The sequence below is a fragment of the Urocampus carinirostris genome, chromosome 1 (genome assembly GCF_059441175.1).
Source record: "Urocampus carinirostris isolate Australia breed hairy pipefish chromosome 1, RoL_Ucar_1.0, whole genome shotgun sequence".
NCBI classification, from domain to species: domain Eukaryota; kingdom Metazoa; phylum Chordata; class Actinopteri; order Syngnathiformes; family Syngnathidae; genus Urocampus; species Urocampus carinirostris.
In genome coordinates, this window is record NC_142349.1 from 75,620,748 (window position 1) to 75,640,535 (window position 19,788).

Consider the following 19,788-nt stretch of genomic DNA (forward strand, 5'->3'; position numbering starts at 1 on the left):
TTATTTAGGTTTTTATTTTTTACCGTGCAATCTTAAATCGCTTTGTTAAACAAATTAAGTTATTAAATGAACTGTTCTACCTCAAGAGCAGATAATGAGTACATAAAAAGTATATAAAAATCTACTGCCACCTACTGATATGGATGACTATTACAGTTCCTCGTCTGAAGAGTGCAAAAATACTAAATAATGGCCTGATTTTTTGGAAGGATCCAATTGGGCAAATTCCAGCGGCCCACTAGACAAGGTCTCATGGCACACTAGTGTGCCCCGGCACACTGGTTGAAAAACACTGGTATCGACAGACAGTATAGAATCTTTACACACCAACTAGGAAGTAGAAGGCGGATTTCTTCTTCGGGGTGGATGCTGGGTGAGCTCACACAGCGCCACCACACGCCGGGAGCGGCGAAAAGAAGCACTACAGTGATGTAGGAGCTTCTGTATTCACACAATCACAATCAGATTAAAATAAAAAACCTAAGGGGTTATTGCACGACACCAAGATGAGGGATCACGCCGGGATATATTTATCATCTCGTTTGAATTTGTATTTTGTGTTTCCGACGTGGTACTCGTCGAATAAAATCAAGTTTCAATAAACCGGGCCGCAAGATTACTTGGCGTTGTCCTTTCTTTATTAGTAGTGCTCGTGTCACCTTTTTTTCTTATAATTTCTTTCAAAAGTTTTTTAAACTCCAAGACTGTGAAATTGTTGTGGAGTCAGCTTGCATAAGGAACACGTTAGGATACTAAGAGGGGAAATTCCAGTTTGTTTATCCCGAGTGCAAATGTCAGCAAATATTATTGATGATCGCCTTGGGCCGCCAAAAGAAGTCTTCAAGTCAAATGTCTCAAAGGACTGCACAGGATTACAATTACAAAATGACACAATGACCTGATCTTAAACCAGCATGCGGGCCAGGAACAACTCAAAAACCTCAGAGTGAAGAGAAAAGAGAAACCTTGAGAAAGGACCTTGTTTAACGTCTTCTTTGCCAGGTCGAGGCGACTCCAAACAATTCTCGGAAGTTACATATTGATTACAAAACATCCTGTCTGGTGGCGTGCATGTACACGTGCAAGGGGGACGGGCGATAGTAATACGAGAATGTTGTATTAGGATATAAAAAGCCAATTGTCTCTGAAGACGGAGAGACTTCAAGATTTCTGTTGACGAAGTTCAATAAACGAACTCTCCCTCCTACGCCAAGACTCCTTGCAAATTGCTCTTGCTGTTTCCACATTAAAAGATCATCCATTTTCCGATTCCTGATCCTGAGACGGACCCTGGGGATTTATTTGAGGATCCGAGAACGCGCATTTATCCCAACTATCTACAGCTGGCTTGACGTCGCCGCGTTTTTTTATCCCGACTCGGGAAAGGTGCAACCCATTAAGCCGGACTACATCGAGCTGAGCTTATTCAGTTAGCCTGGTTTTCTATATTCCAGTTTTGTGCAATATCCCCCGTGTAAAGAGGCCATCTTGATTCATTCAACTCCACAAGAAAAATCAAAAATTATATTTTGTAAATTACTGTTATTAATGGATTTATTTCATACAAAATACAACATGAAACACTTGTGCATTTGAAAAACCAACAACAATAAAAATGTGCTAATTTAAGGGATATCGCCAATGTCAAGAGTAAAAAAAAAAAAACAGATCAGTGTTTTTAATGTATATGCAAACTGAGAGCTCATATCAAATAGAGTGATGGTTGTTATTCTCAACAGCACACTTGTGATCCTGAGCTTTGACTTTACTAGAGAATCTTTGACCGCAAACTGAACAAGAAAATAGTTTCTCATCAGTGTGGATTTTAGTGTGACGTTTTAAGTTTCCCATCAAGCTGAATTTCTGACCACAAACTGTGCAAGAAAAGGGTTTTTCACCAGTGTGGGTTCTTGTGTGTTCTTTTAAGTGTGATTTGTGGGTGAATTTCTTACCACAAAATAAGCAAGCGAAAGGTTTTTCACCAGTGTGGGTTATTGTATGACAATTTAAGTGTCTCTTCAAGCTGAATGTTTTACCACAAACTGAGCAGGCAAAAGGTTGCTCGCCAGTGTGGGTTCTTGTGTGTATTGTCAAACAACGATTTTGGTTGAACTTTTTACCACAAACTAGGCAGGCAAATGGTTTTTCACCAGTGTGTGTTCTTGTGTGGATTTTTAAATTTGATTTCACGCTGAATTTTCGACCACAAACTGAGCAAGGAAAGGGTTTTTCACCAGTGTGGGTTCTTGTATGGCTTTTCAAATCTCCTTTATGGATGAAATCTTTACCACATACTGAGCAGGCAAAAGGTTTTTCACCAGTGTGGACTCTTGTGTGGATTTTTAAGTCACCTCTTTGGGCAAAATTTTGACCGCAAACTGAGCAAACAAAAGGTTTTTCACCGGTGTGTTTTCTTGAGTGGATAGTTAAGCAAAATTTCCAGGTGAATCTTTGACCACAAACTGAGCATGAAAACGGTTTTTCACTAATGTGGGTTCTTGTGTGGCTTTTCAGATTTCCTTTTTGGTTAAACGTTTTACCACAAACCGAGCAGGCAAAAGGTTTTTCCCCTGTGTGGGTTCTTGTGTGGGTTTTTAAGTGGGATTTATCCCCAAATTTCTCACCACAAACTGAGCATGAAAAGGGTTTCTCACCAGTGTGAGTTCTCACGTGCGTTTTTAAGTGTGAAATTTGGGTGAATCTTTTAGCGCAAACTGAGCAGGCGAAAGGTTTTTCACCAGTGTGGGTCCTTGTGTGCGTTTTTAAGTGCGATTTATGACCGAATTTTTGACCACAAACTGAGCAGGAAAAGGGTTTCTCTCCAGTGTGGACAATGCTGTGGCGTTTCAACTGACACTGGTGTCTAAACAGTTTTCCACAGTGCAAACATTTGAGATTTGCTTTATCAACTTCCGACTGTCGGTCGCCATCATAGTGTGCGGAGTCGGACGTGTCGTCGTCATCCGTTGTCCCGGAGCTTCTGCTGGGAGACACCTTCTCCTTGTTCTCTTCATGTTGATCTTTGAAGGTTAAACGAGCCTCAGTCACGGCAAACTCTCTTAAATATTCCTCTTCTTTAACATCAGCAAAATCCACATCATTCTCCTCTTCTTTTTTAATGTCAACAGGCTCCAAGTCCTTTTTCTCGTTTTGAATGTGATCAGGCTCCAAATCCTCCTCTTCCTTTTTAATGTCAAACATCTTTAAAAACTCATCGGCTTGTTTCATGCCGGGGAACCTTAGATCATCTGCAAGACACAATACATACATGAATGTGTAGAATCTCTATTCACACACTATTTTCTGTTTTTTTTCCGGTTCGCTACTTGGCAGAATTTTAAAGAAAACGATTTAGTCTTTGTTGTCATTAATGTCGTTGTATCGTGCATTGTGTTCAGCGGGGACGGATTAAAGAGGGTCCTCTGTTGGGTAGGTGTGATGGGCTGATGACTGTGCGAGCGATGGATAGGCTGGGGTGAGCTGTCAGTCAAACAGTGGGCGGGCCCCGCCTCCGTCAACAAACTGGGAAGTATGGCCGCACAAGAACCGAAATCGAATCAACGTTACCATGCTCTCCGTGGTGCCGAGCAAGTGGCTGTTTTCAACAAATCTGCCATTGAGGCCGAAGGCAAAAAGAGAAAAATAACTCGGGAAAACGGAGTACTCGACATTTCTTGGACGGAATCTTTTGCAGACGGTGCCGATGGGGAAGGGCTTCCTAATTTTGAAGAGCAAAGTGGTGAAATAACAAAAAGAGTCGTGGGACGGCATGCTCCATTTGCAGCCGAGCACCAATGGGAAGCGAGAAAACTTCATCAAAGAGCGCAACATAGATGCAAGTGTTGTGGTCAATACACTTGCATTTGTAGAATAGATTTGCATACATGTAGAAATGTAGAATAGATTTGCATACATGTAGAAATTTAGAAAGACTTGCTTACAGTTGTGGGAAAAGGTCGGGTAGACATCCTTGAAGATACTCTTGGCAGACATTAAGTTTCCTTGAAGATAGCGTGCAAGGGACGGGACGCTCTGTACTTGATACGTGATACAGGACCGCCTTTTGGGGTGTAACCGAAGCTTAATCGTCGCTACCAGCTTTAAAAACATTGTCATGTTCCCAGCTCTCTGAGATCTTCATTGACGCATCAATAAAGTTGTATCTCCCTCCACGAGGCTGGCTCCTGTCCGTTTTCCTTATCCACATATGAGAAGACTTTTCTCTCGATTATCGAACCTCCAAATTCTCCAACACAAGATGTGGACTTTATCTTAAAACGTCACTACTATAGTCAATGGTGTTGCAACCCGGGAGATAATAAAGCGGAGAAAACCTTCACAAATGGTGACAAAATCAAGGAGTCATTTATCAAGATCCATCCATTATCTGCACCGCTTATCCTCAGTAGGGTCGCGGGGGTAATGGAGCCCATCTAAGCTATCTCCGGGCAGTGGGCAGGGGACACAGAGACAGACAATTTGCCCGCCCATTCACACCTAGGGACAATTTGGACCGGCCAATTCACCGGACATGCATGTTTTTTGGAATGTGGGAGGAAACCGGAGTGTCCACAAGAAACCCATGCAATCAAGGGAAGAAAATGCAAACTTCAGTCGCAGGGCACAGAGACAGACAGCTCGCTCGCTCATTTCCACCTAGGGACAATTCGGACTGGCCAATTCCCCCGACATGCATGTTTTTGGAATGTGGGAGTGCCCGGGGGAAACCCACGCAAGCACAGGGAGAACATACAAACTCCGCACAGGAAGTCCAGAAGCTGGATTTGAACCCACAACCCCAGAACTGTGCCACAGTTAATTGGTAATACAAAGCAGTTATCACTTCAGATTTTTCAGTTCGTATATTCTTCGCGGTTTGCTTTCCCGCCGCAGTTGGAATGCCTTCTCAAGGTCCAATCCATTATCATCCTCCTCATAGCGTCACCAGGAATATATTTGAGTCTATTTTGGCAGAAAAGTCCTTTTCTTGCTAGGAGTATTCTTTTGTTTATCATCTTTCTCGAATCGTTCGCTTCAACACGCGTGTTTTCCTTGCCTCCGCGATCTTACGAAGAATTTCTCCGCCGTTTTTTCGTGCCGGAATTACAGGCCGTTATCACTTTCTGTATTACGTTTCGACTTATTATTGACACTGGAGAAATGAGCAATTTTGTGTTGATTTTCACCTAATACCAACTGTTTTTTCAGAGGCATACTTAACCATCACCTTCCCTCGACAACCACCACCACAACAATGACGTCATCTCGTAGCAACAAGATCTCGTTTGCCGAGATCGGCGTGCGGATGAAATCTCAAAACAATGGCGGATCTGCTTGACGAAAAGTTGAGTGCGGTAAATCTTTGTTAAAAAAAAAAGTATCAGGTAGTAATGACAATTTTGTGTCAAAAAAGTTGCGTCCCGAGGACAGACGTTGACTTGACACGATGCGTCCCCAGCAAAAATGATGCGTCTAAGACGCAGGGACGCGGGAAAACCAGAACAATGTGTGTTTGTAACCAACTTAGACATATCGAGAGTAGGGTAATATAGATTTATATACAGCATGTGTCGCCTTCATTACGAGGCTTATATAAAGTTTTCCATTTGCTCCAGACATTTTGCTTATTTGGCTGCAATATGGCTCTTTCATCATTTGGGGTAAACGACCCTTGATTTAACAGATATGGACGGAGTGGTGTACCTGTCCTAATGCACCTGTAGGGGGCGATGACGCTTCACACGACAACGCAGCTGCTGTGTCGGCTTCGTCTTAAAGCCGACTTTATCGATTTATTATTTTTCGTTGTTTATCGCTCGGTTCGTCGAGTCGGACTGACGAAAAACGGAGCAAGTATTTCAAGCGTTTTCAAGCGCTTCGCAATCAATTCAAGCGCTTCCCTCACCTTGAAAACAACATTGAAATTCAAGCATTTGACCGGATGTCAAGCAACCGTACCAACCCTGCGCAAGTCATAGATTTTCCCCCATGTTTGTTTATTTAGATTTCCTTGTCATTTGCTATTTAAAGAAAAGAAAAAGAAAATAGCATTAAGGGAGAGCGCCATCTAGTGCAGAGGTGTCAAACTCAGTTTCACCGCCGGCCAAATCAGTGTCATGCAATTATTTTCGATTATTTTGGCTCATGCCCCCGTTTTGGCTTTGGAAGGTAAAAATCCTCTCGTGCTTATATTTTGGGCTTAACGCACGATGTGGAGGCTGAATACAAACAAAACACTTCTATCTATCTACCTTGGTCATATCCCTCAAGAGGGGTGACAGATTAATTTGGGATATTAATCTCTGGCTGATATGAGAGTCAAGGAAGCTGCAGGTTTGATATCAACAGGAGGCCCCCGGTTACCGCGGGGAGAAAAACGGACCCACTCCTTCGAATGACTCCTCTTTCATATCGTGGCCCGGTGACGCGATTGTTTTTATTTAGAAGAAGTCAAGCGGTTGTAAAAACATACCATGATGAGTTTCCTGTACCCTTCAAAATAAAGACTGAAAGTATGCATGGTTTTAAACAGAATCATATAAAAGAGTAGAAAACTAGAGAATAAGTCATAAAAATAGTATGAAATCAAGTATATTCCATCGGAGCCATTTGTAACGTGAGTAATTGAGAAAATTACAAATAACTAGATGTAATATACCTTACAAGGGGTGACCGACAGCAAGAAACACACATACAATAACAAAGAACATAAAAGGGAAATAAATAACAAAAAAAAACCAACACACACGACATTTTTTGGACCACGGCCAACCCAAATGCCCAAACACAAGATAGGCACCTCGGCACCCAAGTCGGTCATGCTTTCGTCCCTCCAGAACACTTAGCCATTGAGAATGCTGCTGCCCCCTACTGTAGTGGGTGTCCAATTGCACTTGATTCTATGAAAGTCAAAACAACAACAAAAAAAGTTCCCCAAAGTCAAACATGCCCGCGCCCCCCTCGACAGGTATAATTTATTTCTCAATTTAAATTTTTGACATCGATGTAAAAGCACTGCCATGTGGTGACGCTGGGTCGTCACATGGATGTTGGTAGGCGACAGGCATTGTGGGAAAGCACTCGGAACTAAATAATTATAAGATGCATTTTAAGCTCTCGTGGGCCACATTTGCCCCTCGGGCCATGAGTTTGAGACTGTGATCTAGCGGGTCCATGTGGGAATACACCCGTCAAGTGAAGTCCCATTTATTTGTTTGGCCCTTCATCACAAAATGTCTCCGAGGACCGCACAGGTTCCAATGACACCATCTCCTGATCTTCAACCAACACTCTTTACTGTGGTTCTAGGATTGTGTACTATTGACTTTGATTTTTGCATTCCGGAGATGGAATAAGAGCTTGCTCTGTCCACTCCACGCATCGGCCCGGTATTGCAGTACCTCCGGGAACGGTGCATTCGCAATGATCGCAACAAGGCTTTAGGGCTAGGACCTTAGCTTGGCCTTTTGGCTGAGAGTAAGTGTCCCGGCTCCTAGGCTTTGTAGCGTATTATGAACTGACCGATAACGGATAATGAATAATGAATAACGAAGATAGATAAATAACCCTTAAAAACCCCAAAAACCCCATGAGCTTAGCATAGTTTAGCCCATTTGTTAGCCGTCTCCATAGCGACTCGAAGGCTGACTGAGAAAATCCGACGATATGAACATTTAGGTTTCAAATGTATTACTAGAATATTCATCCGTACTTTTTGAAAGTCAACAGGTATTTGAAAATAAATTATGCTATATAGTACTAGCAACTTTGTTTTTTTTTCACACAAAAAATGCATATATAGGGAGAACGAATGATGACTAAAACACTGATCTTTTGAATCGGGCGATTGATTTTTATGAAACTGCAAGTTGAATTGCTGTTTTGTCCGATTTGGCGCCGACCCAAATGATTCACCCTTTAAAAGAGCCGCATCGTAAATATGAAATAGAAATCAAACATTTGCGGTACAATGGAATTGAAGAGCAGACAATAAGATTATAGAAAATGTTCTAGAAATGAAAGTGACCAACCTCCTCGTAGCTGCATGCTAACGCTAGCTTGCTTTAGCCGTCGATCTTCTCGCTCGTTGTCATCTTGAAACTCCTCTTCGAAATTTACTTCCTCACTCTCGCACATTTGAGCCATCTTTAAAGTTCGCCACTAACTCCTTTACAGAGTTAAATGGAGTTAAATTGTGCACAAGAGAGGAGCGGAACACCGCCAACCCACAAACAATGGCAGCAGATGTGTCGTTCTCGTCTTCTTCTCGGTTGGCGTCCATCTCTTCGGTACAATAGCGCCCCCCAGCATCACATCCTCGATCTGTTCCACCGTGATGTCGTTGGCGAATAAAACGGATTTATGAACCAACTCTTTCCAGTAAGCAACTGGAGCCGGCTCCTTTCGACGCTCTCTCTTTCTTTTCTTTCTCTCTCTCTCTCTCTCTCTCTCTCTCTCTCTCTCTCTCTCTCTCTCTCTCTCTCTCTCTCTCTCTCTCTCTCTCTCTCTCTCTCTCTCTCTCTCATCTCTCTCTCTAATTTCTCTTGCTCTTTCATTTCTCTCTCTCCCTCTCATTCTCTCTCCCTCATCTCTCTCTCTCTCATTCCTCTCTCCCTCATCTCTCTCTCTCTCATTTCTCTCCAATCTCTCTCTCTCATTTCTCCCTCTCTCATCTCTCTCTTCTCTCTCTCATTTCTCTACAATCTTCCTCTCTCTCGCTCATCTCTCTCTCCTTCTCTTTCTCTCATTTCTCTTTCATTTTTCTCTCAGTTCTCTTTCATCTCTCTAATTTCTCTCCAATTTCTCTCTCTCAATCTCTCTCTCTCTCTCTTTCTGAAAACAAAAACCTTGCTTTATTCCATACATTGGATCCAGAGAGCCGTTTGGGAGGGAAAAAAGTACAGGTATTTAGAAATGAGTCCAGTCGGTGGTCTCTCTCCCCGATTGCTCGAAATTTGGTCTGAATTTTCCAATCAGCGCAGGTCTCAATGTTATGCTAAGCAACAAACCTGCCAAAAACGAATACCGATTTGTTTCGGGACGTTATTTGAAATTCATTTCCACTCTAGGTACCTCAATGTACAGCAGCGGCTACTTGTAATTCAGTTCCAAGATTCCATGTTTCCCCAAAACGGTGGGTCATCAATCATCAAAGAGCCGATATTTTCACCCAGGGGCAGATTTATTTTCCCTAACAATTTAACGAAGTGTACTCCATCAAAAACAGCGTCGTTGGAGTCTCTGGGAAGCTTTTTTCTCAAGTCCTTTAGCTCTCTCCAATTGGCCATCTTCTCCCCGCATAATGGCGTGCTGACTCCTCCCTTGGGCGTGCCAAGGAAGCCCCCCCTGGGCGTCACGATGCCTGGAATACTCAAAACAACACCGAGCGTTTCTACGTCATCAGGGCCTTTCTGCGTCTAGATGTGCTGATTATCTTATCAGCCTTACGTCCCGTTCCCGCCGTTCCTGTAAACAACATTTCCCACCAGGGTGCCCTGACATCGCACCACAGCCCAGCCAGTGAATATCTTTTGCATTTAATATACAGTATTTTCCGCACAATAAGGCGCACCTAAAAGCCTTTATTTTTTTTCAAAAACTGACCATGCGCCTTATAATACAGTGCGCCTTATTTATGGATCAATATTAAATCGCAAAGTCTTGCAACTAAGGAAGGCAGCCGCCGACTCGATTTTCCCCCGAAGGCGAAGTCGTCTGCGGTGTATGCTGGGATTTATATACCAGCGTTTCATTGGCTAACCAATGTGTCAATCATCATTTGAATCGATCACTATTGGCTAAAGTTATTCTGAGGTCAAGGGGGCGGATCCTTTTCATCATTTACTGGCTCGCATAGGCTAAAGGGGCGAAACAAAGCCCGCAATTGGCCGAAAAAGATGAACGCGAATCACACGTTGGGTTGCACTACGGCATAGAGAATTTTTTTTTTACTATTCTGTATTTGTAAATATTTGACTCTCCTGTATTGACTAGACTCACGGTTGTAAGAGGACCACGGTTATGTATCATTTTTGAACGTGAGAGCTTAGGTGAGCTATGCGGCTTTATATTTTCCCGGTATCTTGTTTTAGAACCATCTTGATGTTTCTGTGATGAGTCTATTTTTAAACTCAATTCAATTCAAAGTGCTTATTGTCATATGCACAGTAAAGAATCCCGTTTCCCTGAACAATAAAATTCTCACTTTGCTGTCCACACAGTTGCCAGCAAAAAATAAAATGGAAACTAAGGAATGGTTGGCATTTCTCGAATCCCAAAACTTTAACCTTCCGAATGATATTTGGAACGATGCATTTGAGTGACATCGTACAGACACTGTTTCTGCACATGTCTGAGACACGTGTTTGCTTCTTTGCAAGCTTTGGGAATGTTAAGGGGGTAAGAAGTTGGACTGAATCATCTGACTGTTTTGTCCACGTTCCCGTTGTAGCGCCTTATTATCATCCGGTGCGCCTTATGTATGGAAAATATAGGACCAAAAACTATTTTGGGGGGGTGCGCCCTATAACCCGGTGCGCCTTATAGTGCGGAAAATACGGTAATTTGTATTCGATCGTATAAAATCCTTTATAGTCAAATGTATAAAATCCTTCACAGCTAATGCCCACAGATGTGTATCGATATTTGACTCCTGATAACTTACCTGCAATATGCTTTAGTGTTGAATTTTGTGTTATGTTTTTGCTTTCCTTAAATGACACACATGGCTCTCGTTGCAGCTCGTTGACTTTTTCTTTAATCAAAGTATTGCATTGAGATTCCTGTTGCAATAAACGAACTCTCCCTCCTACGTCAGGACTCCTTGCATCTTGTATAATAATAATAATAATAATAATAATTTCCTTGTATTGTCATTCTGTGTAACAATGTACACAGAACGAAATGTCGCAGAACGAAATGTCGATTGCACCTGACCCGATGCAGCCGCAGCCAAGAGAGGGCGCCGCCGACCACTTTTTAAGTCTTAGGAATGACTCGGCCGGGGCGCGAACCCGAACCTCCCAGTCTCAAAGCGGGCGCCTTACCATCTAGCTACAGAAAGGGGCAAATTACTCGGGCTGTTTCCACAATAATGTTTATTTGTGACGCCCTTATTCACAAGGAGTCTCAAAGGGCTGCACAGACCACAGATTATTGCAAACCACAGACTATGATGACACCCTCCCCTGATCTAAAACCGACATGAGGGCAAATCATGCACAGGTATTGTCAACATCAAATATACAAGAAAAAACAATCAACTTTTTGTCTCTGTGAATGCGCTGCACAAGAATGTCTTCATTGGCAGAGATAACAAAGTCACACCACTCGAGTCCTGGAATCAGCAACTTCCCCTGGACTTATGGTTTTCTTTCAGCTTATGCACACCGTGATCCATTTTGAGGTACAGCGGAAGCTCGGTTATCGACCGTAATCCGTTCCAGAACCCCGTTCGAAAACCGATTTGTTCGATCACCGAAATCATTTTTCCCATTAAACATAATGTAAATCGTTGTAATCCGTTCCAACACCCTGAATGTTTACCTCGAATGTTTAACGTCAACATGAAGCTAACCCAGGCTAATCGTACGTTCGCATTATCGTAATCATCCGTACGAAAGATTACACGAACATGAACGTGTAAAAATAAAAAAAGGATAAAGAAAATAATTATGATGAGGATTTCTTACCTTTGTGGTGCTCAGCAGAAGGCGCAGGTGGACGGTGGTGCTATTATTTCTTTCTTAAATGCAACAGTTGTACGCACTACTTTTCTTTTTTCACCTGTAGCAACTTTGCCCCTTGCACTGACTTTCTTCAGAGGCATAATTAGGGGCTAAAACACTCGGTACACCTGTATTAAAAGCGAAAGCAAAAGGAAGCACATCCGCACGCGGTAACAGTCGGTCACGAAAAGAGCCATCTACACCCGTACGCCGCTCAGCATCGCATCCCATCGTGCGCACTCGCGCATTACCGGCGTTCGAACTCCGATTTTTTGACCTAACAGCGAAGCAAGGATTTCTCCAAATTTTTGGTGGGACTCCGATTTGTTCGAACTAAGAGGCGTTCGAAAACCCAGGTTCCACTGTACTTGCAATCTATGTAACTTTGAATAGTGGGCATTTGGTTCCAACGAGCCCAAACGATGGTCGTTCGATAGCGTCATACACCATGCCCATCAGGTGATGCATCTGGATGAACCACTAGCCCACACGTGGCTAAGTTCAGATTTTTTAAAACAGCATCATCCTTTAAGGCACTTAGATAGATAGGTACTTTACTCATCCCCGTAGGGAAATTCACACTTCCTGCAGTATCCTTTGTTGTTTATTAACAGATTAACAGGATGACCTCGGGGTGCTTGTTGTAGTTTAGCGGAGTGGATGACGTCACACGCTAGGCCAAAAGTTCAACGTCCCTGCGGCAGATGGAAATCTTTGTTCCCAGGGATACACCACCTCGTGTTAGCGAGTCCACCTCCTCTCCGCTTCCGGCATGCTTTCGTGTCTCTGCCCAACGGCACTGAAGCCAGTTAGCTCCGGACAGCTCCGGTCCGGGTAGGTCCATGTGGCTCCATGTTAGCGTCCGGGATGCTAAACGTGAGCCACGTTTCCGTAAAAGACAGCAAACTGCACTCCCTGTTCGCTTTGATGTTTTTCACCAGCACAGTCTGTTCATCGGTCTTATTTGGTAGAGAGTTCACATTTATCACGATTACGGACGGTACCGAAAGCTTATAATGCTGCTAATCGCTTAGCTAGCTTCGGCTCTCCATTCACGATAGGGCCCCCTCATCACGCCGGCACAAGAATTCTTCAGGGCAAGGAGTTGATTCCTCGAATAAACGCATTTTTGTGCGTTAAAGCCCAGAACCATAGGATAGAAAGTAATCCAAAGTGTCGTTGTCAAACGGGACGAAAAACACAGAAGATAGAAGCAGACGATAAAACAATCACAAAAAGTGCAAGATAACAGGGGAGCAAATGTTAAATGCGTTCGGTGGAAAACAAATCATTATCATTAAAGAGGGTCACAAACTCACAATTCAAATACGCTAATATGTATTACAAAATAATGAAATCCATAAAAAGTCACCATGCTTTGATGACAGGTTAAAAAAAACTAGCACAATAATTAAATAGGCTAACACATGTCTCTAGTGTCAAGAGTACACAAATTTGTTCATTCAGTAGTAGCTGTGATTCTCATCAATGGATGTTCTATTCAAAATAATAATTAACATCTATTCTCACCAGCACAATTGTGATCCTGAAATTTACCCTGACATGAAAATCGCTGGCCGCAAACTGAACAAGAAAAGGGTTTCTCATCAGCGTGGGTTTTTGAGTGTCTTTTTAAGTGTGATTTATGGGTGAAATTTTTACCACAGGCTGAGCAGGCGAAAGGTTTTTCACCAGTGTGGGTTCTTGTATGGATTTTTAAGGTACTTCTCTTGTTGAATTTTTGACCACACACAGAGCAGGAAAAAGGTTTTTCACCTGTGTGAATTCTTATATGGATTCTTAAAAGTTCTTGCTGTATGAATTTTTGACCACAAACTGAGCACTCAAAAGGTTTCTCACCTGTGTGTGTTCTTGCGTGCATTTTTAAGTGTGATTTCTGCGCAAATTTTAGAACACAGACTGAGCACTCAAAAGGTTTTTCACCAGTGTGGATTCTTGTGTGAATTTGTAAGGTTTTTCTCTGGGTGAATTTTAGACCACAAACTGAGCAGTCAAAAGGTTTTTCACCAGTGTGAATTCTTGAGTGCGTTTTTAAATGCTCTTTCTGTATGAATTTTTGACCGCAAACTGAGCAAGCATATGGTTTCTCACCAGTATGGGTTCTTGCGTGTGTTTTTAAGTGTGATTTCTGTGTGAATCTTAGACCACAAATTGAACAGACAAAGGGTTTTTCACCAGTGTGGGTTATTGAGTGTTTGGTTAAGTTTGATTTCTGGCCGAATCTTTGACCGCAAACTGAGCAGGAATACGGTTTCTCACCAGTGTGAGTTCTTGTGTGGATTTGTAAGTTACTTCTCAAGCTGAATTTGAGATCACAAACTGAGCAGGCAAAGGGTTTTTTACCACTATGGGTTCTTGCGTGAAATTTTAAGTGTGATTTCTGGATGAATTTTTGACCGCAAACTGAGCAGGAAAAGGGCGTTTCACCGTTGTGGGATCTTATGTGGATTTTTAAGGTACCTCTCCGGGTAAATTTTTGACCACAAACCAAGCAAGAAAAGGGTTTCTCTCCAGTGTGGACAATGCTATGGCGTTTCAAATGACACTTGTATTGAAACGTTTTTCCACACTGCGAGCATTTGTGATTTCTGTTATCACCGTCCGACTGTCGGTCGCCATCATCTGTTGTCTCGGAGCTTCTGCTTGGAGACACCTTCTCCTTGTTCTCTTCATGTTGATCTTCGGAGGTTAAAAGGACCCCAGTCACGGGAAACTCCTTCAAATCTTCCTCCTTTTTGGTGTGATCAAGCTCCAAATAGTCTTCCTCCTTTTCTTCTTTAACGTGATCAAGCTCCAAATCCTCCTCTTCCCTTTTGACGTCAACTGTCTCTAAATATTCCTCCTCTTTTTTGACAGCAGGCAACTTTGTCTCCTGTTGCCAAGGAAGAAGGTAATCTTCACTGGCATCTGCAGGACACAAGACACACATGGTTTAGAAAAATATTTACACATACTCATATATTTTATAAATATATATATATATATACAGTTATACCTCTACTTACAAACGTCTCTACATACGGGTTTTTCAGGTTACGAGCAAACTGAGCGTAAAAAATGACCTCGAGGTACGATTTTTTTTCAGGATACGAATAAACATACTTTGCTTTTCGGCGCTCCACAGTACCGTACCTGGCGTGAGTGCCGGCATGATCTCGTGTCTACCGCTTATTCATGCCATGAGGGTCTTTAACTCCACCCGGGGGAGTAAAAGCCCACACTAAACCCCACCCCCACATTTGCATATTAACCTATTTTTACGACAGTGTGTATTTTCAGTAGCTCGATTAAATACTCTATATCGACACGTTATATCGGGTATTTTTGTATTCTATAACTTTTATTTATTTATTTTTTTCAACACAAGGATACTGCTGTAATTGGGAATTTCCCTACCCGGTTGAATAAAGTATCCATCTATCTATCTATCCTTTGTGTCCACTTTCGGTCCCATTCCTGCTCTGTAAACAACACGATACGAAACATTAACGATGGACCCCAAGAACGACATTTGGAAAAGTGAGCAGCGAGGAGAAAAGAAACAGAAAAGACTTTTTCTGGACATTGCAACAAAGCAGGAAATAATTGATCATGCTCCTGCTCACCCGTCCAGCCTTGAAGACATTATCCTGGATGAGTTTTCGTTGAGTAAGGTGCTGTACCTCCCACCCGACGTCACCTTTATCCTCTAGCCCAGGGGTGTCAAACAGGAGGCCAGCGGGCCACATCCGGCCCGGCGAACAATTATATCCAACCCGTGAAACCTTTTTATATACATCTACTATAATGGCCCGGGTCTATGAAACCCTGATCACTTTCAAATTATACTCGGATACTAAAAACCACAATGGCCGAGAAAATGATGTTAACTGAGATTGCCGGTAAACCTGTGTGTCTTATTTGTGGAGATTTTGTGGCCGGAATGAAGGTATTGAATGTAAAACGGCACTACGAGACGAAACTTCAGAGTAAGCTGAAAAAGCTTGAATCCGGAGAAAAGATACAGAAAGTTGAAGAGTTCAAGAAGAATATGAAGATGTTTTTCACCTGTGTGAATTCTTATATGGATTCTTAAAAGTTCTTCCTGTATGAATTTTTGACCACAAACTGAACACTCAAAAGGTTTCTCACCTGTGTGGGTTTTTGCATGCATTTTTAAGTGTGATGGGGGGCAGTAGCTCAGGAGGTAGAGCGATCGTCTCGGGATTAAGGGATCCCAGTTCGAATCCCGGCTTGTCCGTGTTACATGCTGAAGTGTCCTTGGGTAAGACACTGAACCCCCAATAAGTAGGTTAGCGCCTTACATGGCTGCACGGCCGCTATTGGGAAATGTGAAGCACAATGTAAAGCGCTTTGGGAAGTCATTGACTTGAAAAGCGCTAGAGAAATGCACATCATTTCATTTCATTTTTCACTAAAGCGAATTCCCAAAGTGAAAAGCACAAATTTGATTTATATTTACCATTTTTTCATATTTTCATTTTGACAGGAGATATTTTCATGGAATGCAACGAATTTTCATTCATTGAATGTTTAAGTTTGTTTCTTCTGGAATAATATTCCTGACTGTTTTAAATTCATATTTATTTCACTTTTTTTAAACGGAAAGTGTATTCAATAATTATTGATCCTGTTCGGCCCGTGACCAAAGGTGTGGTTGTAGTTCTGGCCCTCTGTAGAATTGAGTTTGACACCCCTGATTTATCAGGAATGAAGAGCTTTTTCATACTTTTTAGAATTTTACCTTCTTCAAAGTCAAGTCTGGCTGCCATGGCTTGCTTCAATGGGTTCGATCTATAGAGAAAGAATAAATCATTGAGTTATCGGCTGCTAAGATGTATCTACATTTTATGTATTGGCAAATGATTTGAATTCGTAAGCTGTTTACAACCCAAGTGAGATCATATTTTTCGTACAAAGTCAAGTCGCGTTTATTTGTTTGGCCCTTAATCACAAAGAGTCTCAAAGGGCCGCACAGACCACAGATTATTGCAAACCACAGACTATGATGACACCATCCCCTGATCTAAAACCTACACAAGGGCAAATAATCCACAGATATTGTCAACATAAAATATAGCTTATTCATACGCTATAGAGTAGAAGTGTCTTTTAAGCTCAAATTTGAACATTTCCACTGAGGTTACGGATGGAATCTCAGGGGGAAGAGCATGCCACAGCACCAAGGCACCCAATGGAAAACACTATTGGATTTCTTCTTGGCTCTTGGGATCACCAGTAGACCAGCGTTTTCAGAGCGAAGCATAGGAGGAAATCAAATCCGAGGGAGCAAGTCCATGCAAGATTGTGTATAAACAGACCAACAGAACCTTCAAATCACGTCTTAAGCCACAGGTGTCAAACAGGCGGCCCGGGGGCCAAATCAGGCCCGTGAAGGGATTGAATCCGGCCCGCCAGACAACACTCAGAGAAGCGCCAGAGAAAAATAAGCTGCAGGTTGAAATAGGTCAACTTGATGTTGCCAAAGCCAGGTGCCTCCAACAAAGACACTACTTGTATTTATTTCTCTCTCTCTCTTTTCCACCCCTTTTCTCCCACTCTCTGTCTCTCTTTTTCTCTTCCTTTGTTGCTCTTTGTCTCTTTCACCCTGTCTTTTAACCTCTTTTGCCCTAACTTCCTTTTCTCTCTTTTCTCTTTCTTCCTACCCCTCACGCTTTCTTTTCTCCTTTCTCTCCTTCTGTCTTTCTATTTTTCTTTGGATTTCTTTCTTCCGCTCCCCTCCTTTTTCCCTTCTTGCATGACTTATCTCTCTTTTTCTTTTTTTGTCCTGTCCTCTATCCTTTTCCCTCCCTCTTTCTCTTCTTTCTTTATCATTCTTTTTCTTTCTCTTGAATCTACTAGTCCGGCCCCCAAGAGAATGTTCTTTCTATCGTGTGGCCCCCGAGTTCAAATGAGTTTGACATAGCTGTCTAGCTATATGGTTATATAGTGTACTATATAAAGCTAAATAACACAATTCTGCTAGCTAATAGTTAGCAGTAGAGGGCTATAGCTAGAAGTTACATCAACCAAATGGACTTCACCTCCTTGCAGCCACATCAAGAATATAGAAAAGTAACAAGATGTTTGGTAAATTGACTTCGGGAGTGGAAAATGAGATGAAACCGGAAGTGACCAACCTTTTCCTTTCAACACAACTTGAAGCTGGTTGCTAATGCTAACTTGAGTTAGACGTCGATGTTCTCCCCTCGTTCTCTTCTTGAAGCTCCTTATTTAAACGTCCTTTCCCTCTGGAGAACATTTTAGTCGCGTTTGAGGCTCACCATGAACTCTTTAAGGGAGTTAAAAGGAGCTTTTCCACAAGGCTGGAGCGGAACGCCGCGTAGCGCATAACACCCTGGGAATGACCCGGAAAGACAAATAATGTGGGCGGGGCTTCTGTTTTACGTTAGGTGTCCCCCAATAACCGCACCGGGTGAAACACATACATTGCAACAGCTCCAGTGAAACAACTCTCGCTTCACAAAAAGAGCTTTTTTTCCATTTTCCTTTTTTACCTGTTTTGTTTAGTTTAGTTTTTTTTTAGTTTGAACAATTTTATTGACAATTTTAACAGCAAATAAACAATATGAGGTTTGAACAATTTTTATCGACACTTTAACAGCAGTTAATCAATGTGTAAAGGGCAATACTATTGTGCAGGGGCGCAGCTCTGTTTTCTCAAGTGGGATTTCTTCCCACCCTCCCAGGCAGCATCCTCCAGTCCACATTCCCGAAAAGTGATATACAAGTGAGATAAAATGAGGTAAAAGTGCTTATAATAGCTAGCGGATGCAAATCTTAGCAGGGGTGCATTTCTCGGCATAACACCGGCAGCAACGGCCTGGCTCTTCGGGTGGTTGTGGAAGGTAGGAACAAGAAGGGAGAGGACCCATCTGAGCATCCCATTGGTATGCATATCGGTCATTCATAAACTATAGAATAGCAGTGTCTTTTAAGCTTGGATTGAAACATCTCCACTGAGGTTGGACCTCATGAGGAAGAGCATTCCACAGCACCGGGGCTAGAATGGAGAACGCTCTCCAACCTGCGGATCTCTTCTTGGCTCTTGGGATCACGAGCAGACCGGCGTTTTCAGAGCGAAGGCTCCGGACCGGAACATAGGGGGAAATCAAATCTGAGGGAGCAAGTTCATGCATGATTTTGTATACTTCCAACAGAACCTTGAAATCACATCTTAAGCAAACAGGGAGCCAATGCAGGTTAGCTAAAATCAGGGTCATGTGATCCAACTTTCTTGTCTTCGTTAAAAGCCTCGCTGCCGCATTTCGTACCATCTGCAGGCTCTTGGTTTTGGACTTCGGGAGACCGGAGAGTAGTGCATTAAAGCAATCGAGACGGGAGGTAAAAAATGCGTGAATTATAATCTCCGCATCAGACTGAGACAGGATAGTTTACAATGATCAGCTTTTTATACTGTGCCCTCGTGCTTACGTAATGTTTTTCTCCAACCGACAGTATTATTTCTCAGGACCGACAATGTTTTTCCCGCCATGACTTTGCTCAGTCAACCTGTGGCATTTTCTGTATAAACATTGCTTCATAACTGATGGATTTAAACTCTAAAGATGTTATTCTACTATTGCACAAGCTTCTTTGCATACAATGCGCCTTTCTTGCTTGTGTTTGAAGAAGGAGGAAACAGGATAACACCTTATTTGCGGCCAGATAAGGGACCTGTCTGACCGCAGGCACGCCTAGTTTTTGTTTGCTATGGATAACATGTTATCGTATAAACAGGTCTCAACTGTTTGTTTTGATTACTCCCCTTCCCTTAGCAGAGGTGACCTTATGTAAATTAGGGCCTTCCGAACACAATAAATAGACAAGGAGCATAAGAATATTTCAGAGTATCCAGCAGACTGCCTTAGGGTAGACTATGGATATTTTCCTTGCAAGTAAGTTATACTCACGATTCTTTGTGTCTTTTTGTATATAGGTTTTGTACATCTGTTGGGTTAAACCTGACATTTATTTGGTCCTTCGAGAGCCGGATTCCAAGATACCTGACGATCCCAGC

At 42.4% G+C, this 19,788-nt stretch overlaps 2 protein-coding genes and 1 pseudogene across 2 annotated transcripts; 1 reads left to right on the forward strand and 2 right to left on the reverse strand.

The window, feature by feature from the left end:
* Positions 1-995: 995 nt before the first annotated feature.
* On the reverse strand, positions 996-3,246 carry LOC148376957 (uncharacterized). Its single transcript, XM_088351552.1, has one exon. The coding sequence runs from the start codon at positions 3,226-3,228 to the stop codon at positions 1,708-1,710; it is 1,521 nt and encodes a 506-aa protein (XP_088207678.1). The 5' UTR covers positions 3,229-3,246; the 3' UTR covers positions 996-1,707.
* Positions 3,247-7,292: 4,046 nt separating this feature from the next.
* Positions 7,293-7,422, forward strand: LOC148376958 (U2 spliceosomal RNA; annotated as a pseudogene).
* A 4,912-nt stretch (positions 7,423-12,334) lies between these two features.
* Positions 12,335-18,188, reverse strand: LOC148376959 (uncharacterized). The gene is made up of 3 exons (XM_088351731.1): positions 17,888-18,188; positions 16,492-16,541; positions 12,335-14,654 (listed from the first exon to the last, which is right to left on the reverse strand). Exons 2-3 carry the CDS (start codon positions 16,517-16,519, stop codon positions 13,240-13,242), a joined length of 1,443 nt encoding a protein of 480 aa, XP_088207857.1. The 5' UTR covers positions 16,520-16,541; positions 17,888-18,188; the 3' UTR covers positions 12,335-13,239.
* Positions 18,189-19,788: the final 1,600 nt, after the last annotated feature.

What these genes read in the sequence shown, in the direction of transcription:
- LOC148376957 (XM_088351552.1), bottom strand. Translation starts at nt 3,228, where the DNA reads ATGAAACAAGCCGATGAGTTTTTAAAGATGTTTGACATTAAAAAGGAA.
- LOC148376959 (XM_088351731.1), bottom strand. Translation starts at nt 16,519, where the DNA reads ATGGCAGCCAGACTTGACTTTGAAGAAG. An exon ending in CAGACTTGACTTTGAAGAAG is followed by an intron (nt 14,655 to 16,491) that starts GTAAAATTCTAA and finishes TGTGTCCTGCAG; the next exon opens with ATGCCAGTGAAGATTACCTT.